Source organism: Tiliqua scincoides, chromosome 1 (genome assembly GCF_035046505.1).
Source record: "Tiliqua scincoides isolate rTilSci1 chromosome 1, rTilSci1.hap2, whole genome shotgun sequence".
In the NCBI taxonomy this organism is placed as follows: Eukaryota; Metazoa; Chordata; class Lepidosauria; order Squamata; family Scincidae; genus Tiliqua; species Tiliqua scincoides.
Window position 1 is genome coordinate 216,136,423 of NC_089821.1, and position 12,322 is coordinate 216,148,744.

General features: G+C 43.5%; 1 protein-coding gene across 1 annotated transcript in view; it reads right to left on the minus strand.

Annotated features, from left to right (window-relative positions):
* SYNE1 (spectrin repeat containing nuclear envelope protein 1) overlaps positions 1 to 12,322 on the minus strand; it is a 314,290-nt gene that overhangs the window by 161,434 nt on the left and 140,534 nt on the right. The window contains 2 exon segments of the mRNA XM_066615722.1: positions 9,717 to 9,869; positions 10,639 to 10,794. Coding sequence (XP_066471819.1) covers positions 9,717 to 9,869; positions 10,639 to 10,794 — 309 coding nt within the window.

Sequence of the window (12,322 nt, forward strand, 5' to 3'; positions counted from 1 at the left end):
AAGCATTACGAGATCCCCGCCCTAGGCTTGCCTCTCCTCTAAGCATTGGTTTGATCAGGAATGTGTTGACGCCAAAAAAGGCCTGCTCAACTTTTATCAAGCTTATAAAGTTCAGTGCTGATCCAAAGATTGCTCAGAACCTGATTTTGCAGAAAAAACAATACAAAAAGCTATTGGCAGATAAAAAAGAAAGGCCATGAAAGAATCTTGGTTAGGTCTGATACAGGCTGCTAAAACAAAGGACACATGCTGCTTCTGGCAGCTTATAAAGAACTCTCCAAAATGTGGACCTTCTCTCCCTGTTTGCCATATCCATTCTGAGATATGGGAGAAGCATTTCTATGATTTGTATAAAGGTGAAGGGGAGGCTGATAGCAGTATCAATTAGGACATACCCCGCAATGGCTACCTGTATCTGTTTCTGAAGTTTATGCACTTGTGGCTCAACTGAAGCTGGGCAAAGCCCCAGGAGAAGATATGATCCCACCTGAGGCAATTAAGAATAATTTAGACTGGTGGGCCCCAATTTTGGCATCATTATTCTCCTATATTGATAGAACTTGTCATATTCCTGCCAATTGGGGATCGGCAATTGTTATCCTTATTTTTAAAAAAGGCAAGAGAGATTACCCTTTTAATTATAGGCCCATTAGCCTTCTTAACATCATCAGTAAGTTGTATGCAAGACATCTCTATGGAAAACTTAAAGATTGGCTTGAAGAAGGTAATGTATTGGCTGAAGAACAAGCAGGTTTTAGGGAAGTAAGGTCTACCACTGATCAATGTTCAATCCTTCAACACCTTATCGAGAAATACACCACACATAAGACAAGCGCCTTATATGCTGCCTTTAGAGACCTTAAAACAGCATTGATTCCATTTCACGCAAGAAACTGTGGAAGAAGCTTGGAAATTCCAATATAGATCGGCGCCTGTTATTTCTTATCCAGACTCTTTACAGAGGCACTTCTTTAAAGGTCAGATGCAGTCTGCAGGGTCACCTTACAAATAATATACTTTCGCAGAAGAGGGTTAAACAGGGGTGTATCTTGGCTCCACTGTTATTTAATTATTACATCAACTCTATGGTGAGCTATCTAAATAACAGCGACTTTCATTCCCCTAAAATGGCAGGGACGCATATAGCTACTTTGCTATATGCCGATGATGCTGCACTACTCTCTAGAACCCCAATTGGTCTCAGACGAGCTCTGAGGGCTTTGGCTTTATATTGTAAAGAGAACTCTCTGATAATCAATTTTCATAAAACCAAAATTATGGCCTTTTCTAAAAGACCAAAGATCCACTCTTGGTGGATTAATAAACACAAAATAGAGCAAGTAACTCATTTCAAATATTTGGGTGTAACCTTTCAGTTGAATGGCTTGAGGAGAGCTCATGGGGAACAGGTAGCATTAAGTGTACAGAGAAGTTCCTCAGCAATTGTACAATTTATGTATACCAAAGGAGGACAATATTTTCCTGCAGCCCTCAAGCTTTTTCAAGCTACAGTGTTATCCCAATTACTATATGGTGCGCAATTGGGGCCTCTACCTAATATTAGAACCCTAGAATGTGTTCAATCCAAGTTTCTTCAGGCAGCGTTGGGGATGCCTAGGGGTATCTCTAACTCTATGTAGAGACTTAAGAACAAATTAAGATAGAGGCCAGAGCATGGATAACAATCTTTACATACTGGTTAAGGCTTCGTTCGATATCCAATGGACTTGCCCGACTAATTTTCCAGGATAGTTTTCAATCTAAATGGATCCAATTAATTGAGTCAAAATTGACCTCCTTAGGACTTTCTCAGATGTCCTTACTTAGCCTGGGTATGGTGCAAGCCAAAAGAATTATTAGTCAAAGGTTATAGATAATGAACGCCAAAGTGACCTGACTTAAGGTAACAGGATTTTATATTTCTGAGAACCTCAGGTACCTAGCTATTCCAGTATCCTATATTACATCAATAGAAATACCAAAATACAGTGGTACCTCGCATAACAAATGCCTCGCGCACTGAAAAATTCGCAGAACAAAAGCATTTTGCGAAGTTTGGTAACTCGCACAACAAATTTTTATGACCCCTGCTTCGCAAGACGAATTTTTTTTGTTTGTTTGTTTTGGTTTGTTTTAAGGGGGGGATCGTCATGCCAGTTTATGCAGTTTATGCAGTTCACCCTAAGGAAGGATGATGAGTTCTTGGGGTTTCCTCCCTCTCACACACACACTTACGCTCTCTTCACCACCCGCCACTCACTCACTCACAGGGCCAGGCTCCTGTGTGCCTGTCAGGGGTTGCACATTCTTGCTCCCACCTGTTTTTGTGCCCCCCGCAAGCCTGGAACATCACAGCCCTCTCTCTCCCCAAGCCTGGAGCATCGCAGCTTCTTTCTCCCCCCCCCCGCAAGCCTGGAGCATCCCAGCCTCTCTCCCCCCATGCCTGGAGCATTGCAGCCTCTCTCTCCCCCCACCCCAAGCCTGGAGCATCACAACTTCTCTGCAACACAAACACTTTCCCCCCTCTCTCACACACACAGGCTGCCCCCTTCTCTTACACACACAGATGCTCTGCCCCCCCACACTCACACAGCAGGGGAGGGGTGCCTTCACTCACCACATCCAGCATCTGAATGTAAGCCCCCCCAGCAACCTGGCATCGCAGCCTCCCCCCCCCCCCAAAAGCCTGATCCCGTTCACCCTAATAAGGGGGGATCTTCATGCCAGTTTATGATCCCGTTCACCCTAGTAAGGGGAGGATCTTTATGTCAGTTTATGATCCCGTTCACCCTAGTAAGGGGAGGATCTTCATGCCAGTTTATGATCCCGTTCACCCTAGTAAGGGGAGGATCTTCATGCCAGTTTATGATCCCGTTCACCCTAGTAAGGGGAGGATCTTCATGCCAGTTTATGATCCCGTTCACCCTAGTAAGGGGAGGATCTTCATGCCAGTTTATGATCCCGTTCACCCTAGTAAGGGGAGGATCTTCATGCCAGTTTATGATCCCGTTCACCCTAGTAAGGGGAGGATCTTCATGCCAGTTTATGATCCCGTTCACCCTAGTAAGGGGAGGATCTTCATGCCAGTTTATGATCCCGTTCACCCTAGTAAGGGGAGGATCTTCATGCCAGTTTATGATCCCGTTCACCCTAGTAAGGGGAGGATCTTCATGCCAGTTTATGATCCCGTTCACCCTAGTAAGGGGAGGATCTTCATGCCAGTTTATGATCCCGTTCACCCTAGTAAGGGGAGGATCTTCATGCCAGTTTATGATCCCGTTCACCCTAGTAAGGGGAGGATCTTCATGCCAGTTTATGATCCCGTTCACCCTAGTAAGGGGAGGATCTTCATATCAGTTTATGATCCCGTTCACCCTAGTAAGGGGAGGATCTTCATGTCAGTTTATGATCCCGTCCACCCTAGTAAGGGGAGGATCTTCATGTCAGTTTAGTCCCATTGTGCTTGCTCCCAGGAAAGTGTGCACAGGATTACAGCCTTCAAGCTCCCCACTCAGCATCCCCCCGTTTTTGAAATCCTCAGTACAGTATGTATGCCTTTAAAGAGCACTTAATAAACACTTTGTAAACCAAATTTGACTTTGTTCTGACTTTTCTTGCCCATAGGAACGCATTAATTAAATTTCAATGCATTCCTATGGGAAAACGCGCTTTGCAAAATGAAAAACTCGCATAACGAAAGGACTCGCGGAACGAATTAATTTCGATATGCGAGGCACCACTGTACAGTCGAGCTTTTACATTAGCTTGCTGTCGGGGGTTACCCTCAGTGGTACTGGAGGGCCGCTCTAAGAAAATTCCATATTCTGAGCGATTCTGCCCATCTGCAGAACAAATAAAGACTATCGAACATGTCTTATTGAGATGCTCCTTTTATAAAGACATCCGCGCTGAGCTTATCTCCCCACTACTGAACAGATTACCAGGCCGCACGAGTCAATACTATACCTCTTTGCTTTTATCAGATACCAATCAAACCACTACATACATGGTTGCAAAATTCCTCGTGGCACCAATAAATATCCGTAGAATGACGGTTAAGAATGTTGCCTCCCTTATTTAGCCCAGGAGTTATTGGCATGTGAGAATTTTCTATCTATCAGATTTGATAAATGGGATGAATGTCTTATAATGTTTAAAGTTTTAGTTTATTAATTTAGCATTACAGGATTTTACTAACCAATAGCAAGTCTTAGTTCATTTTTAAGTGTATTCTGATGAAATATCTAATCAATTTTTTTTCTTTTTAAACTGCTCTTGAGATTGGTTATGACTGTTACGTTACGATATGTCCGTAAAAGCTGTATTGCTACTTTTATACTGGTTTGAGACCGTTAAATAAACTACTTACTTACTTACTTACTTACTTACTTACTTACTTACTTGTACATAATGCTGCCTTGATGCCCCTTTTAATGCTCTAGGAACCAAATATTATGGTAAACAAAATACTGGTATAAACAGGTAATTTATCTGACTCATTGCAGTTACATTTTTAAAATGAAAAGCCAGCATCAAAAAGATGCTTATAAAGATAAGCACAATTCTATTTTCCCCATGAGGCCAGGGCTAAGTTTATGCAACTAACAAAACAAAACAAACAAAAAAATTCTGTGCCAAGGAAAGCTAAACTCTTGTTCTTAATGAAATTGTGCAATATGAAGACTTTATATAATTTTGTCTGGTTCTGCTTCTCATGGTCAAGGAACTATGCAGCAGGACACTTGACCCTAACCACTGAAAATCATGAGTTGTATCCTGAATTGCTGAAAATCAGGCAGATGCACTTTCCATGAGCTCTGTTCAGTGCTCTGTTCAGTGGCATCACTAGGATTCATGTCACCCGGTGTGGGAGGCCTGCGCGTCACCCCATGTAGTGGGTGGGGCAATGTCCCAGGTGGGCATGGCGATGTGCCATCGCACCGCCCCCACCGGTTTTTTGGTTGTACCTTTTGTTATAACACAGATATTTCAATGTGGTTTGTTTCATTGCATTCTGCATGAAATTACACATTGATTGATATATAACATGATGGAATTATTCCTCCAAATTCTGATTTTAGTGATTTTGAAAACTTGTAGTCTCTCTCTCTCTCTCTCTCTTACACACACACACATACGTCAACTTACCAACTTATTGCAGCAGTTCTCAAACTTTTAGCACTGGGACCCACTTTCTAGAATGACAGTATGTCCAGGACCCATTGGAAGTGATGTCATGGCCAGAAGTGACATCATCAAGCAAATTTAAATAACTAATTATAAATAATTAAATTAAAATAAAAGAAATAATTAAATAAGGGGAAGCCAGTCCTGTTCCACCAAGTGAATTTACTCTGAAGTAAGTCCTATTGTGGTCAATGGGGCTTACTCTCAGGAAAGTGTGGGTAGAATTGCAGGCTGTTAGCCCAAGCCTATGCATGTCTACTCAGAAGTAAGCCCCATAGTGGTTAATGGAGCTTACACTGTAGACTGCCTGCAATAACAAACCCCCAAAAAGAATCAGTGAGATTTCCAGCCCTCCCCAGTGTCCAGTTTAAAGTTCTTCTGTTTCAAGCATATCAATACCATTTAGTTATTTGATTTTTCTCTGTAAACCGCTTTGTGAACTTTTAGTTGAAAATCGGTATATAAATACTGTTAATAAAGTTAATTAATAATACAAAGACCCACCTGGCTTTACAAGTGCAAAACAGAAAACTTTCCTCTTACCAGCTGAAGCCTTTTTTTGTCCTTTTTAGTGGGGCTGGGGGCTGCCTTCTGGAGCTGCCTTCTGAAGCAGCTCCATCAGATTGGGACCATTCTGGTGGCCTCACATTCCCCTTTGCCTGGCCTGACCACCAGCCAAGGCACGTCTGCCTACTCGCGAGTAAACGCGACATGAGGCTGCTTCACTTTCCATAGCGCTCCATAGACTCACAGCTGGGAGGGTGTTTTTGGGGGCTGCACTCATTGGATGAGGACCATTCTGATGTCCTTGGAACCTCTCAGCCTGCCTTGACTAAGGCAAGTCCGTCTACTCACGACTAAACGTGGCCACATGGCTTTGTTTCGGGCTCAGACTTGCAGCTGGGAGGGGGGAGCTTCTTGGGTGTTTTTGGGTGGCTGCCTTCATTGGATCGGGACCATTCTGGTGTCGTTGGATTCATCTCAGCCTGCCCTTTCCAATGGACATAGGGCTCCATGCATTTTTCCTTCTGGTTTTTTAGTCATAACATGTGAAGAAAAGGAGCTATTGCAATTCTGTTTTTTGCACTGCATTCCGCTGGCGATTCCACACCCAATGGTGTATGGTATGACACGGTAGCTCCTAATGCCGCGGTTTTAGTGCGTCCTCCCCCTAGAGTGCATCACCCCCCCCGGCGCGTCATCCAGTGTGGCTCGCACTCCCCCCACCCCCCTAGCGATGCCAGTGGCTCTGTTCACTGAAGATCTCTCCATTCAATTTGGCAAATGCCTGCCTCTGTCTGAAGCCACCTCCTACTGGAGGGTCTCCCCACCTCAGGAGAGACTTTTCAAGGGTTGTAGAAGCATGAGGCAAAGGTGGCATTTGGTCTTGCCATTTGCACAAGTTAGGATATAACTCGGAGGCAGCAGAGGAATGTTTCCAGCTAGGTCTCTCTGCAGCTGTACTCAGCACTTTCCCTCCTGCACCACCTTTGCTCCTGTCATTCAAGAAACTGGGCCCCTCAGCATCCTGGAGAAGTGCCCTCTAGAGGACCATGCCAGATTGGATGCAGTCAGCTGACCCAGTCTGAATGTGATCAGCATCTGACCCGCTGGACTTCAAACCCAGATTGTCCCTTGCTTCTGACAGTCTGCTGTGTAAGTATTCCACTGAGGCGTCAGATCGCTTGAGTGAATGAATGAAATCCCTTATGATTTCTGAGAAACTTGCTTTTCAAAATAAATACTGAGATTGCTGGAAAACTAAATTCTGTATCCAAGAGCACACCTTACAGTCCTCTCTATGCTCAATTGGAATTGTGGCATATACACAGCCTTTCAGGTACCCTTCAGGGAACACTAGTCGTATCAGCTGCAGATCTGAGAACATATCAAAATAATTTGATGCTGTACCTGGTTGAGCTTGGATGCTCTGTATTCAGCCTGCCTGATAGTTTGTTGGTGCAGACCTGTCAGTTTGCCTATTCTGCCAGCCAGCTGTTTGGCCAGTTGAGGATTCTGCTCTGAAAAGTCTTGGATAGCTGCATCTAGTTCCACTAGCTTTATGTTACAGTTGTCCAACTCTTCACCCAGGAGCTGGAAGAGGAAGAGAATATGCATTTGTTACACACACACACACAAAAAACAAAAAACCCACCAACAACAACCCAGGGAATTTATTGTCTTTCAAAATCTTACTAAAGTGGCTACATTCTTATTATTCTTTAAGGCTTCAAGTTCAGTTTCTTTAAAAAGATTGATAGTTGTCTTCCCACAAATACAAAAAAAAAAGTGATTACTGCCATTTTAAACCCCAAGGGAAATGTTTATTAACATAACAGAGACATGACAAAAATGATACATAGCCAAACCATAGAGCCATATGTAATTATATGAAGCAGGGGTCTCTAAACTTTTTGGCCGAAGGGCCACATCAAATATCTGGTCTGGCATAGTGTCGAGGGTCGGGAAAAAAATTGAATATAAAATTTAAATAAATACATTAGAGAAGGAACTTAGATGAATGAATGAATGAATGAATGAATGAATGAATGAATGAATGAATGAATGGGCTCAAATGTCCAGGACTTCTCCAAGCATGAACACAGCCCAAGAAATAAAGCACACACTTAAATGGACTCCCATTCTCCCACCCCACAAGCACAACTCTGGTTGTTTTTGGTCAGCTGGGCCAGAGGCTATCAGGAAATCAGAGGCTGGCCATGGGCCGGATAGAAGCTTGCCAAGGGCCGCATCTGGCCCCCGGGCCAGGGTTTGGAGACTCCTGATCTAAAGGGACATGGATACTTATATTCTATATATGGTAAATCAAAGCACTTGTGCCATTTCACATATGTAAATAAGCACAAAGAGATCTGTTGGGTGTAGTCAGGTATTTTTCTCTCCATTTATATAATTAGGAAGGAAGAAAACATTAATATTTCATTTTAATTTTTAAAATCATAAAGAGCACTGAAATAGAAAAAAGATAGGAAAGACAATTCAGCACACTGTTGAGCAGTGATGAGCAATTAGGAGAGTAGCCATCTGGCTACTTAGTGGTGCAGCCATTTTGGCCAACAGTAACATGAATTTAGCAGAGGATTACACAGTTACTAGAGTAGCTGTATAGTTAAAGCAGAGAGCATTTGCAGTATTCTGCCACTATATAAAGCACAACAATCCTATATTCCTTATCAAATTAATGTGGTTTGTTCTTTCAGCATGAAGTTTGGTATAAGATCACCCTAATTAGTTGTACAGGCTGTACAAATTACAGAAGAATGTAATGTCTGCTATGGTAGTTTAACACTTCTGAAGTTTAACACTTCTGGTTGGAAGTTTAACACTTCTGGTTGGAAGAGTGAGGGCTTTTGTTCCTGACCATTTTTCCCCAGTGAATAACTGGGGAGTAACCTAACCTTAACCTTAAGCTATCTCTTTAGACTAGAGCAGGGGTGTCCAAAGTTTTTGGCAGGAGGGCCACATCATCTCTCTGACACTGTGTCGGGGGCCAGGGGGAAAAAATTAGTTTACATTTAAAATTTGAATAAATTTACATAAGTTTACATAAATGAATATATTAAAGATGAACTTATATGAAAGAATAAAGGTCTTGCAATAGCTCAAGGCCTAAAAAAGGCCTTGCACAAAGCAAGGCTGGCCTTTCCTTTGCTGACATGGCTGCATCACAGACGTGAAACAGCAAGCAGGGGAGGAAGCCCTCATCCCACAGCTCACGTGAGAGGTTGAACAGTCACCTTCATGCTGAGAGCCGTTGTGCTGGGCCAGTGCAGGCTCCAACAAATCTCCAGAGGGCCAGAGGCTCATTGGAGACTGGGGGCTCCCTGACGGCCACACTGAGAAGCTTGAGGGCCACAAGTGGCCCCCGGGCTGGGGTTTGGGCACCCCTGGACTAGAGGATGAAATGATTCCCATTTCAGAAGCTGGAGAGTGCTTGTGATGAAAACCTTTTGCACTGATACTGTTTAAGGTATCACTAGACTGCTGGTACCCTGCTTTTAATGTTCTGTTCTTTTTATTATGGGAACCATTGAATTCAAGGGTAGAGTAATAAATGTTATAAGAAATAAAGCTAATTTTGTTGACATTCTCAAGTTACTTATGGCTTTCAACACCATGTAAGATGATTGCAAATGAAGAGAGACATCACAGATCTTTCACATCAATCTTTTACAGAAATCAATCATTTATCACCGCATAGACAAATGCTTTTCAATGGAATTAGTAAACACATTCATCTGCACTGTCAGCTGATGAGAAATCAACTGATGCACATACATGCATGAACAAGTGATTAGTCAAACTAATCTTGAAGAGAAACTTTCATATCACTTAGGAAGACCTGGTTCCCTGCCACTGCCAAGTTGAAATGATAGTTCCCTGACCCCTTCACAATACCCATCTTTCTCCATACTTTAGTATGGTTTTACAAGGCAAAACTATAGTATGATATTTTCCACTAGGCTCTTAAATAAGAAAAGTTCAATTTGTATAAAAGCATTATTTACCTTCTGTTCCATTTTAGCTTGTTTTATGTTATTTGTCTTCTCTTTCAGTTTCATCAGAATTAAATTGAGTTCATTTGCTATCCCTTGTATTTTCTGACCAAATTCTTGATTTAATGTTTTGCTCTGCTGAGTGTCTTTTTCTTTGGCTTGAATCTGCCAAAAGTCCAAAGTAAGAAAAGAGCAAAGAACTTGCTGGTTAATGCAATGTGAAGAATTGCTACAAAAGTATATCTGTAACAACATCCATTATAGAAACTTAATATCACCATGTTGGAATAAGATGTTTGAATAGTACTCCTTTAAAGCTGTGGTTCTCAAACTGTGGGTCCAGGACCCACCAGTGGGTCATGACCCAATTCTTCATGGTTGCAGAACTGACAGGGCAGATTATGCTATGTGCATTGTTAAACAAGCTGCTACTTGGGGGGGGCACTGCTGCCCAATCACCGATATACTCACACCCCTTGGCATTTATACATCAGACAGCAACCACTGCTTTAAGTATTATGAAGGCTTGAATTCTAAAGCTCCTCATACTCTAATACAGTGGTTCCCAACCTCCTTCAGAGAAGTTGGGAACCAAGTAAGTCTTTGAAGGCGCGGGGACGATCAGGGATGGGTGCAGTGACGGCGCTGCAGCAATTGCAGCACTGCTGAAACCAGGGGGCTTTTGCACTTACCTGCGGGAACAGCATTGGCCTTCATGCAGGGTACGGGACCCCCACAGCCCCCCTCTGCAGGCCTCTCTGCTGCTGTAAACAGTGCTTATCTCCTAACAGAACCCGTGTCTGGTTTTCAATCAAAGACCAGGGATACTGGGGTCCAAATGGGAAAAAATGGACAGAGTTCCACCTACAATTTCTTTAATCAGATATCATGTATTATTATGGAACATACAATATTTATTTTAAACTGGTCTTACCTGTTCATTTATATTTACAAGTGCCAATCCCACTTCTGCTAATTGAAGAGAAAGTTCAGAAGGTAAAATGGTGTAAAGTCCTAAATATTTATTCTGCTGCTCTTCAGCCATTTTTTCAACAGCCTGACTATGAATAGCTGCTTCACTGAGGAGGACCTAAAAGGATATAAAGAAAGTATATTGAAAAAAGAGACGCAGGCTGAGAATTTTAACTCAAATTTAGACCAGTTTTCCCCCCCCCCCCCATAACTTTAGATATGGTTTACAAAAATAATGGATGAAACTGGATGATTCTAAATATGCCGACAAAGTACATATATTTGAAACTGAGCACTGCCTTTTCAACAGAAATCTGATCTTTGAAGAAAGAAGCACATACATCCTAGCATGAGTATTTTAGCCCCTCAGTGGGCTTCAGAGGACGCAATCCTAATGACTTGGGCTGGCCCAAGTCCCTTGGCCCGGCCCAGGAGGGTCGCAAATGTGCCGTAAAGCACATTTGCGCCTCTGTGGGAGGAAGCCAGGCCGGCGCTCTGAGAAGCGCTGGCCTGCGGAGGCCCCGGAGAGCTGACGCAATGGAAAAGGTAGGCATGGGGAGGTGGGGAGGAGGAGGAAGGAAGGTGTTTCTGGGTGGGGGGAGGGCAGGCAATGGGTGGCTCCGGGGATGGGCACGTGGGAAGTCAGAGGTGGGGCTGGGACCCAGCAGTTATGCTGGATCCAAACCCCCACCTCCAGGGAGAACGGAGCGGCTTCAGGTCGCTCCGTTCTCCTCAGACTTGTGCTACCTCCAGAGGTGGCTCAGGTTCCAGAAGACCCATTGGGGCCAGCAGCCCTTACTCAGGGGTAAGGGGAAGAGTTTCCCCTTGCCTCTGGCTGAGCCGCTGCTGGCTACAAACCTGCCATGGATGCAGCACAAGCCTCCTGGTTTGCCTGTTCCAGCGCAGGTTTGGATTGCTCTCAGACCTGTATTGGGGCAATACTAGGTTATCAGCTCTCTGGTAGACGCGTGTGGCCTCTGGGAACCAAGTGCCTCGGGAACTAAGTGCCAGGTAAGGCACAAGAGTTTAGCATCTGGGCGAGGAGAAGGCAAGGAGACCTCTGAGTTTTGGAGAAGGAGAGGAGGAGGAGCAGGAGGAGGAGGAGGAGGTAAGTGTACTCATTCTAACGCTTTGTCTTTCTAACTCCCTGTCTTCTAACCTTAACCTTACCTTTAAAGCAACCTTAAATCAAAATTGAAAGTTAGCACCTAAGGGAGGTACATAGGGCTACTCTGAGCAGGAGCAGAGTCCTACTCGTGAGTAAGAGCCCAAGGGTCAGGCATTTAAATCAAAGTTGAAAGTTAGCTGCACCTAAGGTAGCACTTAATCGAAGGAAGGGAGGAGGATAAAGTGGAAAGCAGGTTTTTCTACTTGTTTAAATTAAACCTATACTTAACCCAGGTTAAACCTAATCTAAGTTAGAACATAACCTAAACAGGTCAGTAAATTGGGACACAGGATCTAGAGAGCAATAAATAATTAAACTCAAATAAAAACTAGCTTGAGGTTACAAAAACAGTCCAGCCTAAGAGAACAGAACTAGGAGGGAAAGGACCTAGGAAGGGCCAATTCCCAACCCATTAAGAGCCCCATTAGGCTAATCCAAGCAGTCCATTCAGGAGCCTGCAGAGTAGGTCACGCCCATC